The sequence below is a fragment of the Staurois parvus genome, unplaced genomic scaffold (genome assembly GCF_062004578.1).
Source record: "Staurois parvus isolate SC_StPar_1 unplaced genomic scaffold, SC_StPar_1.0 ptg001081l, whole genome shotgun sequence".
Classification (NCBI taxonomy): Eukaryota; Metazoa; Chordata; class Amphibia; order Anura; family Ranidae; genus Staurois; species Staurois parvus.
Genome location: NW_028318877.1, coordinates 8,906 through 30,000, shown reverse-complemented (window position 1 = coordinate 30,000; position 21,095 = coordinate 8,906). Strand labels below are relative to the sequence as shown.

Genomic DNA, 21,095 nt, shown 5'->3' with positions numbered 1-21,095 from the left:
CATTTTTGATGTCACCCCACAAGTTTTCTATTGGATTAAGATCCGGGGATTGGGCTGGCCACTCCATAACGTCCATCTTGTTGGTCTGGAACCAAGATGTTGCACCTTTACTGGTGTGTTTGGGGTCGTTGTCTTGTTGGAACACCCATTTCAAGGGCATTTCCTCTTCAGCATAAGGCAGCATGACCTCTTCAAGTATTCTGATGTCTTCAAACTGATCCATGATCCCTGGTATGCGATAAATAGGTCCAACACCATAGTATGAGAAACATCCCCATATCATGATGCTTGCACCACCATGCTTCACGGTCTTCACAGTGTACTGTGGCTTGAATTCAATGTTTGGGGGTCGTCTGACAAACTGTCTCCGCCCACTAGACCCAAAAAGAACAATCTTACTTTCATCAGTCCACAAAATGTTGCCCCATTTCTCTTTAGGCCAGTCAATGTGCTCTTTGGCAAATTGTAACCTCTTCAGCACACGTCTTTTTCCCCAACAGTGGGACTTTGCGGGGGCTTCTTGCAGATAGCTTGGCTTCACATAGGCGTCTTCTAATTGTAACAGTCCTCACAGGGAACGTCACACCTTCTTTCATCTTCCTGGAGCTGATTGTTGGCTGAGTCCGCACCATTTTGGCTATTCTGCTATCCATTCCAATGGTAGTTTTTCGCTTTCTTCCACGTCTTTCAGGTTTTGGTTGCCATTTTAAAGCATTTGCGATCATTTTAGCTGAGCAGCCGATCATTTTCTGCACTTCTTTATATGTTTTCCCCTCTCCAATCAACTTTTTAATCAAGGTACGCTGTTCTTCTGAACAATGTCTGGAACGACCCATTTTCCTCAGAATTTCAGAGAGAAATGCACTGTAACCAGCATGTCCAACATTTGCTGCCTTCCTTCCTTAAATAAGGGCAATAATTGCCACCTGTTTTTCAAAGAATGAATGACCTCACTAATAGAACTCCACACTGCTATTATTTTGAACACGCCCCTCAATGAGTGATTCAATGACACAGAATCAGCAGCATGCATGTCATGACTGTTGGGTCTGTTGGATTTCTATTACTCTACTACACCTGCTAGGAAATTATTTGCCATGTAGAAATATCATTTCCACCAAAAACAGTGATTGATCCGGTTAGTGATGTCTGACTGCTATTATTTTCAACACAACTGTACGTTCTCAGTATTCAGCTCTCTGTAATGTTAGAACAGCCTTGCTGGGGAATGACCATTCCGGCACACCCTCCTCCCCGCGATAAGTCAGAGGAAATGTCACCAATTTTCTCTCCATGGAAGGAAATGACATGGCACTTAGGAAATAGGACCATTTCTGAACATCATTTCCTATCTTTTGTCCCAGAGCCAGCAGCTGTTCTATGGGACGTCCAGTATGGAGGAATTCACAGACCACCAGCTGAGCTCTGACGTCTTGGTTTTTCCCTCCCGTACATTGTGTTCCCGGCCCATCTGCCATCACCAACCAATTTCAGAATGACAGAGTAGAATTAGGTGTGTGAGGGGAGCATTCTCGTACCCGCAGGACGAGAAGTAAGTTAGCCCATAGTGGCCAGCACAGGACAGACTTCCAGAGCCATAGGGACAAATGGGAATCTGTTTTGGCAAAACAACCCATCAAAGTCAGAAATATCAACTTATTGAACCCCTATATGGCCTGTAAGGCATTGTGGTTCCAGAGGCGTCACATGGGCTTCCTAATCGCGTCATTGGGTGGCGTTAGGCAGAGTAACCAGGATGGGGGGTGGGAGGGATGCACAGTGGCCAAAGAGGTACGTGGTTTGAGCAGATGGATGAGGTGGTCGGGGGGAGTGCAGTGCAGTGTGAGTGGGATGAGGTATCAACATAGAATGAGATAGGTGGGAGGCATTATGGCCAGGGAGGTGAGGGCTACGCTCTGCAGGTGTGGGGAACGTGCTGTAAACGGTGGGGGAAGGGGGGATTGTACAATGGCTGGGGAGGGAATAAATTGGGAAGGGAGGTATACTCTAAGCGGAGGTTGAGCCTGAGGTGACCAGGGAGTGATGTGTATTCAGTGGGGAGGTGATTGAGTAAGGGATGTGCTCTACAAGAAGTGAATGGACCTGGAAGGGATGTATTGTGAGCAAGAAGTTGAGGGGGCTAGAGGTATGCTGTGTGGTGGCCGGGGAGGGACATGCTGTGGGCTGGGACATACCATGGACAGGATGGTGTGGTGGCTAAGGTAGGACATGCCGTGGGCAGGATGGTGTGGTGACCAGGACATGCCGTGGGCAGTGTGGTGTGGTGGCGGCGGCACATGCTGTGGTGATTGAGGCATGACATGCCATGGGCAGGGTGGTGTGGTGGCTGGAGCAGGACATGCCATGGGCAGGTGGTGGACGGGATGTGCTGTGGGCAGGGTGGTGTGGTGGCTAGGGCAAGACATGCCATGGGCAGGGTGGTGTGGTGGCCGGGGCAGAACATGCCGTAGGCAGGGTTGTGTGGTGGTTGAGGCGGGACATCCCATGGGCAGGGTGGTGTGGTGGCTGGGATGGGACGTGCCATGGGCAGGGTGGTGTGGTGGCCGGGATGGGACGTGCCATGGGCAGGGTGGTGTGGTGGCAGGACATGCCGTAGGCAGGGTGGTGTGGTGGCTAGGGCAGAATGTGCTGTGACTTAGGGCGGCCATGTATTATCTGCTGTGCGGGGTATCCAAGAACGGATGAAATGGCTGAAGTAAAACCTATTACATATAAAGGACTATAGCATGACCCTAGCTGGCTGAAATAAGTCCAATATTTTGTGGATATTTTTGTGGTTATTTTTGTGGTATACTTTCCCTTCACTACCTGTCCCAAACATGCCTCAGGTTGGGGGGATATTTATTCCAAATGTGATCGGACTTCTCTACTCGGCCAGTCCTCACTGGAACAGATTGGAAGATTTATCCTCACCTCTTGTTCTGGTGATACCTGTGTTGGACTTCCCATCACCTTCTGTCCAGAGACGGTGGTCACCAGAACAAATAGGGCAAATCTCCCCAACTGCGGGGAGAGTGCACAAACCGTAAACACTTGACAGAGGGTCTATAACCTTTCCCTACTCTATCCAAAACCTACTAAAAAGTGTATGGCACAGCAACAAAATATATTGAAACCAATGCCAACTTTGTAGTCTACCATTGAGAATGAACTTTTTCACCCAAAATGAAAGCCAACCTGCTACCTGTAAAATATATTTCGCATTTCCGTATATAGAAAGCCTTGAGGTCTTTTTTTTTTTTAAGCTCATCACCTGTTAAGGTCTCCTAGAATTTGCAGCCCACACACCACAATGTATACATTTCCATGCTGGAGGGCAAGGCTCCAACACCCAACCACTATTGGTCTACCACTACTCCTACCACCAGGTCTCGAAGGACAATTTCTCTAGTAAGTGACAAATACTAGTTGATGTGTTCCAGTGAGACAACCCTCCCCTGGAACAATGATGTAAGAAGCACTAAAAAAAGGACAGAGGGTCCAGCAAAAACACTATGGGACTTACACTTTGCCGATCATGCTTCCCAACAGGGACTGTATTAGATAGAACTGAAAAGTGCAGATTACAGCTATTCGTTAATTATTTTTTTTTTTATTTAGGTGCGACTTCAGACCATGGAGGGAGGGGCAATTCTCCGCTCGGTCCAGACCAATGATGCCGGTTTGTACACTTGCTTGGGGACAGAAAACGGCTTCCGAAGGTCACGTGGGAAAATCAGGTTAACCGTTTTACCCCGAGAACTGCTGGAAAAACTGACATCTTCCCCAACCTTGCTCCCACCACCAGCTCAGTGCCCGCCTGCACGCCGGCAGAAGACACGAACGCAAACAGACAGGAACTGAGGGTTATAACATGGACCTTGTGGCAAAGGGGGCTGTCCAACAGCAGTTCCAAGACCCACTTCACCACAAGAGACTCCACTCACTGGAAGACTGTATGGGAGGAGCCTACACAACTCACTGCCAGACCTCGATGCAAAAGCCCTTTTGGGAGGAGCCTGCATAAGTCACACCCCAACCCAGAAGCCATGGAGGGAGGAACCATAACGCTTACCCCACAACTGCTTGTAGCAACTCACTAGTAGACACCCTGACCCGGTTGTGGAAGGGGTCTTCACAACACCACCAGATATCCTAATCCAGAGGCCACTGTGGAAGGAGCCTTTACAACTCACCACACATCCTGACCAACAAATGCTTGTGGAAGGAGCCCTAACAACTCACTAGCAGACACCCTGACCCAGTTGAGGTTGTGGAAGGGGTCTTACCAACACCACCAGCTATCCTAATCCAGAGGCCACTGTGGAAGGAGCCTTTACAACTCACCACACAACATCCTGACCAACAAATGCTTGTGGAAGGGGCCCTAACAACTCACTAGCAGACACCCTGACCCAGTTGAGGTTGTGGAAGGGGTCTTTACAACACCACCAGATATCCTAATCTAGATAACACACAACATCCTGACCAACAAATACTTGTGGAAGTGGCTTTAACAACTGACCCTCCTGACCTAGCCAAGATTGTGGATTGGGGTCTTCACAACAGAACCAGATATCCTAATCCAGAGGCCATTGATGAGAGGAACCTTTACAACTCACCACACAACAAATGCTTGTGGAAGTAGCTTTAACAACTGACCCTCAGACATCCTGACCTAGCTGAGATTGTGGATTGGGGGGTCTTCACAACACCACCAAATATCCTAACCCAAAAGGTAATTGTTGGAAGAACCTACCAAACCAATTAGCAGGCATCCTTAACCAGAAGTGGTTGTGCCAAGAACCTACAACTAAACTACTAGACAACCTGACCCAACAGTGAGTAGGAAGAACCTACACAACCATCTATCAGACATCTTGACCCAAAAAAAAAATGGTTGAGTGGTAGCAGGTGAAAAGGCATTAGCATTAGTAAGACATTCCAGAACGATCCATTGTATAGAGAACTCTGTGTATGTAGCGAGAGTGATGCTGTGTGAATTCTCTATTTATCACAAACACTGGATTCCCGGTTTTATGTTACAGCCTGTGAGCAGAAGCCTTTGTGTACAGTCTATAGTGCTCCGTGTCTCCATTCTGTGCCCATTGTAGCTTCTCTCCAACAGAACTGCACAGTACAGAGCACATCGAACTGGACTCACCGATGGCACACTTGTACCTTTCCTAGACAGGTCAAATTTGCTTTTTTTTTTTTTGGTGTTCCTTGATGTAATTCCTATTTGTTCTATGTTTTAGGTTATGATTTTCTGTATATATTGTATATAGTATAGTTCTGCTTCATGCTGCACAGTTTTTTGTTAAACAAATTAAAATTGTACTTTATTCAGGCTAAGTAATGTGGTTACGTCAAAGACTGGGACGTCCGGCTTCATGTAGCTCTTTCCCTGACCCACCCCTTCCTATCATTGGGATTTCCATTCTTTCAATCATGGAAGGTCAAGCAACACATGGGGGTTACCAAGTGCAGCCTTCCTAGGAAGGTCCACCCAACTCCACTAAAGCCTGTTGTTGCAGCAGGGCTGAGGAGGGTCTTAGAAGGAAGCCCAAGGTGGGGTGCTGTGATGGTTTCAGGAAGTTTTCTACAGCACCCTACCGGCCATAATCTGCCTACATTTCATAGAGACCCAGTACTGACAGAATGGGGTATAAAATATGTAATGACAAAAAAAAAAAAGTTTAAAGCAGGGGTATTTAATCGTGGAGTCAGTAAAATTTTTTTCCAACAAAAGGTCTGAATTGCATCTTTGATTCTTAATGGCACCTCTGAATATCGGAAAAATGCTGCACGGTGCAATACAATAATAAATAAATAAAAAAAAGGGGGGGGGGTTCAGGGACTTCTTTTTCTGCATGTAAGACAGCCCATTGAATGGGCCACCTAGAACGCAGTGACGTAAACCTAGCCTCAGATCCTTCACACAATCTCATTTTATTTCTCAGCCCCCCCCCCCCCCCTTTATATAACCCCTCCTTATAGTCCTCAACAAACCACCCCCACATCCCTACGTCCTTTACAGCAGTGATACAGCCCTCTTCCCTGTCCCACCTTACAGAGGGAGGAGGTCAGGAGCTGAAATCCAGGGTAGGACAGTTTCTGATGGAGCTTCTGGTAACCAGCTTGTGATTGGCTGCTAGAACCACTCTCCATCCTGGCAACTAATCACCACCTGCTAGGTAACTTGCAAAGTTAATGCGCCAGCTCCCACCCTCCATCCGAAACTGTCCTGCCTCCAATGTCCGTTCTATCAGGAGGGACAGTAGTTGAGCAGAAGGGTCGGCTCCAAAATAGCAGGACCACGGTGGTCTGGATGACTCGGGTTGGATCCAAACTACAGTCTGCCATTTAGTGATGCCTGGTTTAAAGGACAAGTTCACAACAGGAACATGTTCCAGCATCTCTCCCTCTAAACCTACCACCCCCGGGTCACTTTGGGGTTGACTTGCTAAAGGCAAATAGACTGTGCACTTTGCAAGTTCATTTGCACTCTGCAAGGGCAGTTGCTCCAGAGCTTAGTAAATGAGGAAAAAAATCTCTACTTGCACGATTGAATGATGGAAGTCAGCAAACTTTTTTCTTTATTTTTGGATATTCTTTCAAATTGAAGCTTTAACTCGTTTACTAAGCTCTGGAGCAGCTGTACTTGGAAGTGCGCAAAATATTTGCCTTTAGTAAATGAACCCTTTTGTGTCCCCCCCCCCCCTGCGCATGCAGACAAAATCCTCACTCCTTCAAACACATATTGGGGCAGAATGATGATGGGGAGAAAGGTCAACATCAGCTGAGACCAAAATATAGATCCCCCAACGTTCGTTGAAAAGAGGAGGACCACCTTCCAGGTCTGCATGCCAAGTGATGGTCCCCATGTGAGCACCAACATAGCAGAGAACCTATGGTGGGCCCAAACCAAAGATGGCCCCCATGTGAGCTCTATCCACCTCACATGCTCAGCATTATCACATGTAAGCTGCCATGGATTGGCACCAGGAAATGAAAAATTATTGTGTGGTAGTATTTGATACCATTTTCTGTTTTCATGGCAGCATACATGTGGTAATGCGGAACATGTGAAGTAGATAGAGCGCACATGGGGGCCATCTTTGGTTTGGGTCCACCTCAGGTGTTCTGTTATGTTGGTGCTCACACGGGGACCATCTTTGCTTTGGGCCTACTACTATGTAGGTGCTTACATGGCGACCATCTTTGGTTTGGGCCTACGGCTATGTTGGTGCTCACAAGGTGACCATCTTTGGTTTGGGCCTACCACATGTCTGCTGCCATGGCTTGACACCAGGAAAGGAAAATTACGGTAAGCATTTGACACGGTCTTCTGTTTTGTCTGGTAGAACAGAAAACTATGTGCTTCCTTATTTTAAGCAAGAACAGCATATCTACCATAAGCAATGCAGACATTCCTAATAGACTTGATTCCCTAAGAATGAATCTGAATGGAGGTCTACCAGGCATTTCTGAGGCCCGAGTGCCTGCCAAAGAAAACATTGCCTTTGCAGCAGAGAAATTTTGACTCGTTTTTTGAGAAAAAAAATCCCTCCAAAAACTAGAGATAGTGCTACAAAGGAATTTGCTTTTCACAAAGTTTAGAACATAGAGATAGATTGTGAAAGGAGAAGAAGACCACCTTGGGAGGGAACTGGCCAGAGGACATCTTCTAGAAGGTTTGTACCCATGGGCTTCACCTGGTATAAGAGTCGTGTCCACAGCAAGTGAAGCTTTTAAGCACCCCCTAGCTCCAGTTTGAAGATTTTAAACAGATATGATTGTGATTTTTGGTTGTCACTTTGACCAGCTTGGGCAAGGTAATCATCTTTAGATCTGTTTAACATCTCCAAACTGCACCAAAAAAAAAAAAAAAAATATGAAGCTGCTTTAGGGCTGACTCAAAGCCTTGCCAATGCTTTGTATTCACCTGCTGTGCACATGACTCTCATACCAGGTGAAGCCCATGGATGCAAACCTAGTTGTCCTCTGGCCAGATCCCTCCCAAAGGTGACTTCTCCTTTCACAATCTATCTCTATGTCCAAAACCTAGTGCTGCAAAGGAATTTGCTTTTCACAACTTTTTTTTTTTTTTAAAAAATGAGTCAAAATTTCTCTGCTGCAAAGCTGTCCAAAGGAAAATAAAAGGATGAAAGTAAAACCAGTTCTGGCCCCTAATGGCTCAACCGTACGGTCAAGAGATAATGAGCAAGTCTCGGTGGAGGCCTGAATTCCAGTGGAGGAGAAGTTGCTGGAATGGGTAAGTTTAGAGAGCTGCTCTTTTAAGAGATGTGCTCCTTTCTAGGGGCGGTAAAATGCTTCTGAAAGAATGTTATTAGGCTGTAACCGAGGCTAAAAAGCAATCTCTCCTCAAATTCTGATTGAGGGGGGCAGGAAAAAAAAAAATCAGAATGTGTGGTTCATAAAGAGGACTTTGTTCCATCCCATATATTTGTGTCATATACACTCTATAATGGTATATTTGGGAAAAGGAGTTACTTGCTTCTTTTCTAGTGGCCATTCTATTTTCTCAGAAGCTTGGCATCACGTTTTTGACGATTACTATTCAACAGTTTCCCATCAACTGTAATTGTCTGGGGAAAAACGAAAAAATTATATAAAGAGGCCAGGCTATATACTAAAAGGAACATAAAGAGAAGACATTGTACTCAGCATCCAACATATGCCTACTATTCCTTCCCCTTGAACCAGCCCCTCTCAACCTCTTCAATGGAGGAACCCTTTAAAATGACTTTCCAAACACGGAACCCCTACTAAAAATGACTATACCTACAACTTATGGTACATTAGAGTGATGGTCAGTGGGAAGAATGTTCTTTACATTTGTGGTGATTGGAAAGAATTAGATACAGAGAGCTAAAAGATCAATGGTGCCAGTGGGAACTTATCTGAGAGGCAGAAACTGCTCATAACTCAAGGAACCCCTACACACTTCTGGAGGAAACCTAGAGTTCCATGGAACCCTGGTTGGAGACTTACCCACTGGAGCAGACTGAAAGGTTTTCCTTGAGTTCAGTTTTACCAGGCCCTGGTCAACAGAAGCTCATTGTAGAAGCTCAGGAAAAATATAAATTACTAGAAATGTCTCTGAGCATGACACTAAATACTCAAAATCAAAGTCATCAGTGAAAGTAGAGTAAAATGTTCCAATAATTGTATGCAGCCACTCCATACACTGATCAGCCATAAACATTAGGACGACCTAGTTAATACGGAGTAGGTCCCCCTTTGCCATCTAAACCCATTGCATGGACTCCACTATACCTCTGAAGGTATGCTGTGGTTATTGGCACCAAGCTGTCAACAGCAGGACTTCAGAGGTCTAGTGGAGTCCACACCTCAGAGTTGAGAGGCAAAAGGGGGACCTACTCAATATTATTTGGGTGGTCATAATGTATGGCCAGTTTTATGTGAACCCTTTCAATTGCTGCAAGCGGATTCATGAGGCCTTCTTCTGATGGCTTGGTGCCAGATACAGCATAGCTTCAGTGGTCTAGTGGAGTCCACACGTCGATGGGTTTAGAAGGCAAAAGTGGGACCTGCTCAGTATTTGGCGGGTGGTTAATAATGTATGGTCTGCTTTACCCGAAATCTTGTAATTGCTGCAAGCTGATTCATGAGGCTTTCTGCTTCTGATGGCTTGGTGCCAGATACCACCACATACCTGCAGAGGTCTAGCGGAGTCCACACCTCGATGGATTTTGGTGGAAAAAGGAGGACCTACTCAATATTAGGTGGGTGGTCAGAGTCTGGCCAGCTTTACCTGAAACCTTTCAATTGCCGCAGGCTGATTGATGAGGCTTTCTGCTGTGCTATTTGGCACCAAGCCATCAGCAGCATAAGGCTTCATAAAATCGTCTTGCATTAATTTATACGGTTTCAGACAAAGAGGGCCATACGTTAGGACCACCCACTTAATATTGAGTAGACCCCCTTTTGCCTTCTAAATCCATTGATGCATGGACGTCACTAGACCTCTGGTGCCAGATAGCACAGCATACCTTCAGAGGTCTAGTGGAGTCCATGCATCAATGGGTTTAGAAGGCAAAAGGGGGCCTACTCAATATTAGTATAAGGTTTTTGTGTAGGTATAAAAACCAAAGTATCTGGTATTACCCAACACTTAAGTTTAGCACTCTAAAAGTATTATGATTAAAGTATCAATGTGCTATCCGATACTCTCTGGTTTTTGCACCCACACAAACCTTCCAATTGCTGCAAGCAACCTCATGGACCAGCTTTTTCTTCCATTTTAAATTGTTACTTATTTAAATTAATTTGCCTTCAAAAAAGGTCAGTCCTGCTTGGCATGTTCAGATAAATACACAAAGTGACAAATGATATTACTGAAAGACAAAACAGTACCTTTCCCTCGTCATCTGTGGAGCTGCAGGTAGGTGTTGATAAGACTTGAATTCCTGCTACAAACAGATAAGACTTGAATTCCTGCTACAAACAGTTGCAGATATTCTACAGCAGCCTTCATAACCAGGGTTCCTCGAAAAATTAGCAAATATCTGTCCCTCAGATATGTAAATAAGACATATTCCTTCTAATGACCGCCAATGTAAGGGACAATCTTCCCACTGACCCCCAATGTAAGGGACGTTCTTCCCGCTGACCGCCAATGTAAGGGACGTTCTTCCCACTGACCCCCAATGTAAGGGGCGTTCTTCCCACTGACAACCAATGTAAGGGACATTCTTCCCACTGACCACCAATGTAAGGGACATTCTTCCCACTGACCACCAATGTAAGGGACGTTCTTCCCACTGATCTCCAATGTAAGGAACGTTCTTCCCACTGATCACCAATGTAAGGAACGTTCTTCCCGCTGACCCCCCCAATGTAAGGGACGTTCTTCCCGCTGACCCCCAATGTAAGGGGCGTTCTTCCCGCTGACCCCCAATGTAAGGGGCGTTCTTCCCGCTGACCCCCAATGTAAGGGGCGTTCTTCCCGCTGACCCCCAATGTAAGGGGCGTTCTTCCCGCTGACCCCCAATGTAAGGGACGTTCTTCCCGCTGACCCCCAATGTAAGGGACGTTCTTCCCGCTGACCGCCAATGTAAGGGACGTTCTTCCCGCTGACCGCCAATGTAAGGGACGTTCTTCCCGCTGACCCCCAATGTAAGGGGCGTTCTTCCCGCTGACCCCCAATGTAAGGGGCGTTCTTCCCGCTGACCCCCAATGTAAGGGGCGTTCTTCCCGCTGACCCCCAATGTAAGGGACGTTCTTCCCGCTGACCGCCAATGTAAGGGACGTTCTTCCCGCTGACCGCCAATGTAAGGGACGTTCTTCCCGCTGACCCCCAATGTAAGGGACGTTCTTCCCGCTGACCGCCAATGTAAGGGACGTTCTTCCCGCTGACCCCCAATGTAAGGGACATTCTTCCCGCTGACCCCCAATGTAAGGGACATTCTTCCCGCTGATCACCAATGTAAGGAACGTTCTTCCCGCTGACCCCCAATGTAAGGGACGTTCTTCCCGCTGACCCCCAATGTAAGGGACATTCTTCCCGCTGACCCCCAATGTAAGGGACATTCTTCCCGCTGATCACCAATGTAAGGGACATTCTTCCCGCTGATCACCAATGTAAGGGACGTTCTACCCACTGACCACCAATGTAAGGGACGTTCTTCCCACTGACCACCAATGTAAGGGACGTTCTTCCCACTGACCACCAATGTAAGGGACGTTCTTCCCACTGATCACCAATGTAAGGAACGTTCTTCCCGCTGACCCCCCCAATGTAAGGGACGTTCTTCCCGCTGATCACCAATGTAAGGGACGTTCTTCCCGCTGATCACCAATGTAAGGGACGTTCTTCCCGCTGACCCCCAATGTAAGGGGCGTTCTTCCCGCTGACCCCCAATGTAAGGGGCGTTCTTCCCGCTGACCCCCAATGTAAGGGGCGTTCTTCCCGCTGACCCCCAATGTAAGGGGCGTTCTTCCCGCTGACCCCCAATGTAAGGGGCGTTCTTCCCGCTGACCCCCAATGTAAGGGGCGTTCTTCCCGCTGACCCCCAATGTAAGGGACGTTCTTCCCGCTGACCCCCAATGTAAGGGACGTTCTTCCCGCTGACCCCCAATGTAAGGGACGTTCTTCCCGCTGACCCCCAATGTAAGGGACGTTCTTCCCGCTGATCACCAATGTAAGGGACATTCTTCCCACTGACCACCAATGTAAGGGACATTCTTCCCACTGACCCCCAATGTAAGGGACATTCTTCCCACTGATCGCCAATGTAAGGGACATTCTTCCCACTGATCGCCAATGTAAGGGACATTCTTCCCACTGACCGCCAATGTAAGGAGCATTCTTCCCACTGACCGCCAATGTAAGGGGCATTCTTCCCACTGACCGCCAATGTAAGGGGCATTCTTCCCACTGATCACCAATGTAAGGGGCATTCTTCCCACTGACCGTCAATGTAAGGGACATTCTTCCCACTGGCCGCCAATGTAAGGAGCACTCTTCCCACTGGCCGCCAATGTAATAGGTAGGTCTCCCAATTATTACCAATGTAAGGTAGTCCCGCCGACCATGAATCTAAAGGGGCCCCTTCTTTCCCAATCAAATAATGGAGTTCTCCACTGACCATTAACAATGACACTTTTCCGTGGACCTTCAATTTAGGAATACACCATTTTGTGCCCGTTATTGGTTTTCTTTTCGTTATTACTGAAAATAATTTTGTTGTTTAGAGCAGCCCTGGGCACCACATACCCCAAGTATGCCATATTTTTTATTAACAAGTGTTCTAAGATCTGAAAATTATTTCAAAGGTTCCTCCATGTTAAGAGTCGAGAAAGATTGCTCTACAGCAAGTTACAGAAGCAGATGGAAGTGGCCACAGAAACCATATGTGAATGTAATGGATCTACCAACCAACCAAGTACCAATAGAGAAGTGCTGTTTGAGATTAAGAAACAACTATACTACACGACCACATAGAAAGGGAAAAATACTGCCAGTAAATATCCTTCACCAGTCTAAAACAAGCTTTGGGAAACCAAAATATATTAAACGTTGTCAGCACCTAACTAACCTTTACTAAGAGGGCACCACCACCCAATGAAGTGGATTTACTAAAATGGGAGAGTGTAAAATCTAGTGGAGCTCCACACCCTATAACCACTCTCCCCGGACCCCGCATTCACTATATCCGCTCTCCCCGGACCCCGCATTCACTATATCCGGTCTCCCCGGACCCCGCATTCACTATACCCGCTCTCCCCGGACCCCGCATTCACTATACCCGCTCTCCCCGGACCCCGCATTCACTATACCCGCTCTCCCCGGACCCCGCATTCACTATACCCGCTCTCCCCGGACCCCGCATTCACTATATCCGGTCTCCCCGGACCCCGCATTCACTATACCCGCTCTCCCCGGACCCCGCATTCACTATATCCGCTCTCCCCGGACCCCGCATTCACTATATCCGCTCTCCCCGGACCCCGCATTCACTATATCCGCTCTCCCCGGACCCCGCATTCACTATAGCCGCTCTCCCCAGACCCCTCATTCACTATAGCCGCTCTCCCCGGGCCCCGCATTCACTATATCCGCTCTCCCCGGGCCCCGCATTCACTATATCCGCTGTCCATGGACCCTGCATTCACTATATCCGCTCACCCCGGACCCCGCATTCACTATATCCGCTCTCCCCGGACCCCACACTCACTCCGCTCTCCCCGGACCCCGCATTTACTATATCCGCTCTCCCCGGACCCCGCATTCACTATATCCGCTCTCCCCGGACCCCACACTCACTCCGCTCTCCCCGGACCCCGCATTTACTATATCCGCTCTCCTTGGACCCCGCATTTACTATATCCTCTCTCCCCGGACCCCGCATTCACTATATCCGCTCTCCCCGGACCCAGCATTTACTATATCCGCTCTCCCCGGACCCTGCATTCACTATATCCGCTCTCCCCGGACCCTGCATTTACTATATCGGCTCTCCACAGACCCCGCATTCATTATATATGCTCTTCTTGGACCCCGCGCATTCACTATAGCCGCTCTCCCCGGACCTCGCATTCACTATAGTCGCTGTCCTTGGACCTCGCATTCACTATATCTGCTCTCCCCAGACCCTGCATTCACTATATCCGCTCTCCCCGGACCTCGCATTCACTATAGCCGCTCTCCCCAGACCCTGCATTCACTATATCCGCTCTCCCCGGACCTCGCATTCACTATAGCCGCTCTCCCACAGCACGCACAACATGGAAATGTAATTATTTTAGTAAATATAAATAGCTAAATACGGTTTCTCATCAGCAGTCTTGGTGACTTCTATCAGTGTCCAGCAGAGCACTGGTTAAAGCTTGTAAGAGGAGTTTTCTCTAGGAGGATTTTTCTGAGCAGTGCTTATTGACCCTGTGATGAGCACATGCACTCTCCCAAGAAAAACAACAAAAAAAACCTCTAGCAATACACACCAAACTGCGCATGTGCAGTGTCTCCACAGAATGTCTTATCAGTAGATAAGAGGGGGCACTGGAAGAAGGGGAGGATCAGAGAAGTCAGGACCAAACATCCTTTTTACACACTGCAGAGGAATAACCCCTTAGGTTCCACAGTGAGTACAACAAGCATGCTTTACTGCATCTGCAGACTGTTGTGGGTTTAGTAACACTTTACGCTTTGGCAATAAACCTTGGCAGCTGATTGGTTTCTAGGCAGAGCTGCACCAGATTTTGCATTCTCCAGTTTTAGTAACTGAACCCGATGAGTCCATTTCCTGATGGCAGCCAATAAGCAGCTACCTTTTCCGGCATCCCACGCCAACGTCCAATGGAGGACTCGAACCTCTGTGCAGCAAGGGAATGGTGGATCTATCAGAGAAGGTGTTCTGGGTTTACAATGTCTGACAATGAAGAGGGAAATACAAAACAAAACGTGCAGCAGAGTTTTAGGGGCCCTTCTCTGGACTACACTTGGTCTACAATCTGCCATTTTTAAAACGTACACCAAGAGCTTACCTCTGGATTCCACACTGCCTCTGAAACCCATCAGACTCGAGAATTGGTCAGGGATGGTGGAGATGGAGTTTCCCGATTTGGGGAAAGCTGACAAACACTAGACACACTAGTCCTTTTTTATGGCCTTTTGCTGTCCCCACACAAGAACCCACCCTATGGAACAAAAAGGGGTTAACCCATAATAAGAAGGCAATACAGGTTTCAACTAGAAGAAGCGCAAACAAAACGTTTTCTTAGAGTCTATGTAGAGATTTTATGGATTCTATAAAAGAAAGGACAGGCAGCCCAACACACTTCAGGAGGCCCAAAAAACCTTCACCTTCATCAGGGCTTTAGAATATATTTTTGAATTTTAGGTGGACTGGTAACAGTTTGGACATCGGTTAACAGTTCGTTCTCTTGATTTGGATTAACGGATCCAGGAGCAATCTTACATTCAGAAATCTTCTAAAGCCCTGAAGAAGTGAGGTGGTTTTTTGTGACCTCAAAACGCAATGGCTGCCTGTGATTCTATAGGTGCCGGCAGGAACAGAACGAAAGTAGCTTCATGATTTGCAGCACTTACAACACAATCCTCAACTACACAAATCTTATGATTATTCCAGTTCGGCAGCTCAGGCATCAAACATGAGATCTGTGGTTGGGATACTCACTGTAAAATCCTTTCCTTGCCAAGTTCTTGGAGGCTGGCGGGGGAGCAGAGGAGACTAAAATGGAGCAAGTCTTTTCTATCTGAAAGGTCCCTCAACCAGCATTCCATGTCTACACCAGCCTCGCCCAACCAGCATTTCAAATCTACACCAGGCTCGCCCAACCAGGATTCCAAGCCTATACCAGGATCGCCCAACCAGGATTCCATGTCCGCACCAGCCTCGCCCAACCAGTATTCCATGTCCGCACCAGCCTCGCCCAACCAGCATTCCATGTCCGCACCAGCCTCGCCCAACCAGCATTCCATGTCCGCACCAGCCTCGCCCAACCAGGATTCCATGTCCGCACCAGCCTCGCCCAACCAGGATTCCACGTCCGCACCAGCCTCGCCCAACCAGGATTCCACGTCCGCACCAGCCTCGCCCAACCAGGATTCCATGGCCGCACCAGCCTCGCCCAACCAGGATTCCATGGCCGCACCAGCCTCGCCGAACCAGGATTCCATGTCTACACCAGCCTCTCTCAACCAGGATTCCATGTCTACACCAGCCTAGCGCAACGATTCCATGACTTCCCAGGGTTCCTCCAGAGGCTGCTAAGGGTTTAAGAAATTAGCCATGAAAATGCTCCCGATGCCTGAAACTGACACTCTGCGATGAAATGTGCATCTATACAAAATGTATGGACGCAAACTGAACTGCAAAAAAATAGCATGCGATTTGAACAGGAATGCAATTCCTGTCCAAATCGCATGGTTCCCCCAACTCTCCTGTGTGAACCCAGGCTCGTCATACAGGAGCGGTGAACGAAACCTTCCTGCTCCAAGCCCATGCCACCAGAGAAGGAAAAGCTGGGGATTTTGAAATCCCATGTCCTCACCAGCCTCGCCCAACCAGGATTCCATGTCCACACCAGCCTCGCCCAACCAGGATTCCACGTCCACACCAGCCTCGCTGAACCTGGATTCCACGTCCACACCAGCCTCGCTCAACCAGGATTCCACATCTACTCCAGCCTCGCTCAACCCGGAGTCCACGTCTACACCAGCCTCGCTCAACCAGCATTCCATGTCTGCTCCAGCCTCGCTCAACCAGGATTCCATGTCTATGCCAGCCTCGCTCAACCCGGATTCCATGTCTGCACCAGCCTCGCTCAACCCGGATTCCATGTCTGCACCATCCTCGCTCAACCCGGAATCCATGTCTGCACCATCCTCGCTAAACCAGGATTTCATGTCTGCTCCAGCCTCGCTCAACCAGGATTTCATGTCTGCTCCAGCCTCGCTCAACCAGGATTTCATGTCTGCTCCAGCCTCGCTCAACCAGGATTTCATGTCTGCTCCAGCCTCGCTCAACCAGGATTTCATGTCTGCTCCAGCCTCGCTCAACCAGGATTCTATGGCCTCGCTCAACCAGGATCCCATGTCTACACCAGTGTCGCCCAACCACGATTCCATGTCTACACTAGCCTCGCCCAACCACGATTCCATGTCTACACTAGCCTCACCCAACCACGATTCCATGACTACACAGCCGTGCTCAACCAGGTTTCCATGTCTTCACCAGCCTCGCCCAACCAGGAGTCCATGTCTACACCAGCTTCGCCCAACTAGGATTCCAAGTCACATAGTTAGACTGGCTGAAAAAAGACAAAAGTCCATCCAGTTCAAATTTACACCAGCCTCGCGCAACCAGGATTCCATGTCTACACCAGCCTCGCCCAACCAGGATTCCATGACGTCCCAGGGTTCCTCCAGAGGCTGCTAGGGGTTTCTTAAGAAATTAGCCATTTCTGCTGTTTGGATTAGTAACCACCGACCCCAATTGTCTTTTAGTAGGGATGCACCGATACTGAGTATTTTCACGAGTACACGTGAAAATGATCTCGATCCCTGAAACTGAGACACTTTTGATCGATCAGCACAGTCACCTTATGTTGGATCACCAATTTGAGTGGGCATAGTAGATTATGGTGCTAGGTTTGTTGAAACTGAGGCTCCCATACTTGCACTGCGGGCCCCCATACTTGCACACATTTCCACAGCCTGTACATTATGATGTAATATCATCCTCACCCTTTGTTCTCATGCCAACATTGGCAACCAGCCCATCATGATATAGTCTACCAGCAGATCTTTGAGCGATCAGGTTTTTTTTTTTTTTTCTGGGAGGGGGGTTGCAGGGAGTAGGAAAATGGAAGTACATGAGCACCACCTGCTGGAGACTTCTCATCGCTGCAGCCACTGGTTTATTTACAGTAAAAGAAAAATGGCGGAGCAGGGGGAAAGGTAAAGAGACAGGCCAGGTTTTACCTTCAGCCAGAGTCGCATGTGGAATTTTTCTCTTTTCCTAGTGAGATTTAATTAGCTGCTGATTCATTTTGTTTGCCCGGCGCGCTCAGAGGGTCCATGTTGGCCCCCTAATACCAGAGGCTAGACCTAGCAACTTGAACAGAAACTTGAATTTAACAGAAAGGCATTTGAATACACATTTTACCACGTGGGGGGGGGGGAGGAAGGAACACACCAATCCAGCCCTCCCGGTATTGATTTCTGCTGCTGGTTAGTAGCGAGCCTCGTGTGGTTATTGGGACACCAAGAAATCTGAATATTTTAACAATTGCACATCAAAGTACGCAAAGACCAACTTTTTATTTGGACGGAGTAGGAAACGGTTTAATCTCATCAGTTTATTTTCCCCATGGTGGGAATTTCTCTTCACTTCCTGTCCCCGGGATCCAAACAGGAAGTGAGTAATCTTTCGCCGACAGCTGGCTAGAAAAGCAGAAGTCCTCAGTGGAAGATTCCCCCTTTCCTTCCGTTCTGGTAATAAAGAGGAATTTCGTACTCACCATAAAATCCTTTTCTTGGGAAGTCCATTGAGGGACACAGGAAGTCCCAAACCTTTGGGTTGTACGGACATCTACAGGATCGGACACTGGCAAACAAAATGGAGGCCATCCCAGAATAACCCCCTTTTTTTTAATAAAAAAAAAGTACATTTCTAGTTTTACATATTAACAAAAAATTTAAAAAAAAAAAAAAAAAAAAAAGGAGTATGCTACTCTGTACCATGTGATCACTGTGACCAATCACAGATCAGCGCAATGGATGCCATGAATGAAAGTTTTCTCATTGTGTACAATTGGCATGTGCTCAGCTGTGATTGGTCACAGCGATCACATGGCACCGGTAGTGGCTGGCAAATGGAACGGACACCTGCCTTGCCTGGTGGACACAGAGTGACAGATTTAGCCACAGCGCGGCCCATGGGGTGAGTGCAAGGACATCATCTTCCGTCCACATGGAATGGTGAATGTCCCGCCTGGCTGTCATTTGACCATCAGCCAGACATTCACTGTTCCAGGTGGACGGCGGATGACGTGGTTCCAGAATGCGCCATGCACGCACCCCCACGGGGCATGCTGCGGCGAGATTTGTCCACCCACCGTGGTTAAGGAGGAGTGGCCTCCATTCTAGCAACTGGTAGAATGCTGGGGATCTGCAGTACAAGGATCTCCCGGCTTCATTCTATGGGTCGGTGTTTCCTCCACCATTCCTGCTGCCTCTCGAATATTCCTACACCGGTAAGTAGTGGAGCTCTGACAGGAGGAAGCAAAGCCCTGCCTCTAGCAAGATGGCCGCCTCTATACAATGCATAGTAAATCAGTAATGGAGAAAAGATGGGCTGCAGGGAGACCACAGGCAATACTGGTGACTAGTCCTCTGGTCCTACTGGTGACTAGTCCCCAGCCCATCAGTCCCACCCCCAGTAGGAAAGAACAACAAGACAACACCACCCCCCAGGAGAAAAGAACAAGACAACACCTCTCCAAGAACCTTGGTGCATCGCGTCTTGGTTTAAAAGCAGCGCTAGGTATCGGTACCAGGAGGAGCATGTCCTGCTCCACATTAACCATCAAAAAGGTACAAAGATCATGGCTACGTGACATCAACCATTCCGTTTTATTAAAAAATCATCAAATCCGGCACAGGCCACGCGCTGACGCGTTTCGCCCAGATGGATTTGTAGCCGAAAAATCCAAAATATATAGGACCGCAGTGTGCGGAGGAGCACCGGCGTGGGCACTGCGGCTTCCACATAGGTTTGGAAATGTCGGCAACTAAACCCTCCGTTGTAATGTGAATTGTTAGACGGGCAGTTTGGTTTGTTTGCAGGCTCTGCAGGGAAATTTGTGTGGGTTTGTGATGTGCATTGCCCTTCCATGCGCACCTTACTGCAAGTGGGGTGGCTGCCATCTTTTTGTATAGATTGTTCGCCAATTTGGTGGTGGGACAGACTGGATGCCTTCAGCGGCCATTGTGCTCTTGCTGGCTGTCCAATGTGTCCTTGAGCCTTTATTCACTTCGGTACCGGAACTGTCCCCCCCACCTCAATCCCGGAACTGTCCCCCCCCACCTCAATCCCAGGGACATACACCCCACCTAAATACCGGGCACTGCCCCCCCCCCACCTCAATACTGAACACTGTCCCCCTCCACCTCAATAAAGGGGACAGTCACTCCCACCTCAATACCGGGCACTGTCCCCACCCACCTCAATACCGGGCAACGTGCCCCCAACCTCAATACTGAACACTGTCCCCCTCCAGCTCAATACCGGGCACCGTCCCCCCCCACCTCAGTACCTGGGCCCTGTCCCCCCCCACCTCAGTACCCGGGCCCTGTCCCCCCCCACCTCAGTACCCGGGCCCTGTCCCCCCCCACCTCAGTACCCGGGCCCTGTCCCCCCCCACCTCAGTACCCGGGCCCTGTCCCCCATCACACTTGGGTAGTGTTGCATGACCGCACAATTGCCATATTAAATTTTTTCCGCACAGATAGAGCTTTGGTGGTATTTAATCAACACCAGGTTTTTTTTTTTCTAATTTTTTGCTGAATAAAACGAAAAAAGACCCCCCAAAAAATAAAAATTTGGTTTCTGCTATAATCTCCTGCAAATAAATAATCTTCATAAAATTTAGACCAAAATGTATTCTGCTACAATTCTTTGGTTAAAAAAAAACAAAAAAAAAAAAAACTCAAATCAGCATTTAATATTCAGTCTGTAGTAAAGTTATCGAGTCCACAAACTAGGGAATATATCTGAAGATCGATAAATCCTGATGTACTGACGTCCGGATCTCAATTCTTGGGGCACGAAAACCACCAGGACAGTACAAATACCCCCCAAAATGACCCCTATTTGGAAAGTAGACAGTCTGAGGGGAAGAGGCATAGAAAGTTTTTTGAAGTTGTAATTTTTTTTGTCCATAATTAAAAAAAAAAAAAAAAAAAATGTTATATATATATATATATATATATATATATATATATATATATATATATATTTTTTTTTTTAACTGATCAGCGCAGTACAGAGTCATAACTGGTGTTGCGGTGATCAGGG

General features: G+C 47.9%; 1 protein-coding gene across 3 annotated transcripts in view; it reads left to right on the top strand.

Annotated features, from left to right (window-relative positions):
* Nucleotides 1–5,355, top strand: part of LOC149440455 (semaphorin-3F-like) — a 143,840-nt gene extending 138,485 nt beyond the window's left edge. For all 3 annotated transcript variants that reach the window (XM_089658590.1, XM_089658591.1, XM_089658592.1), the window contains one exon: nt 3,622–5,355. In XM_089658590.1, coding sequence (XP_089514716.1) covers nt 3,622–3,864 — 243 coding nt within the window. In that variant the 3' untranslated portion in view covers nt 3,865–5,355. The remainder of the gene's footprint in view (nt 1–3,621) is intronic.
* Nucleotides 5,356–21,095: the final 15,740 nt, after the last annotated feature.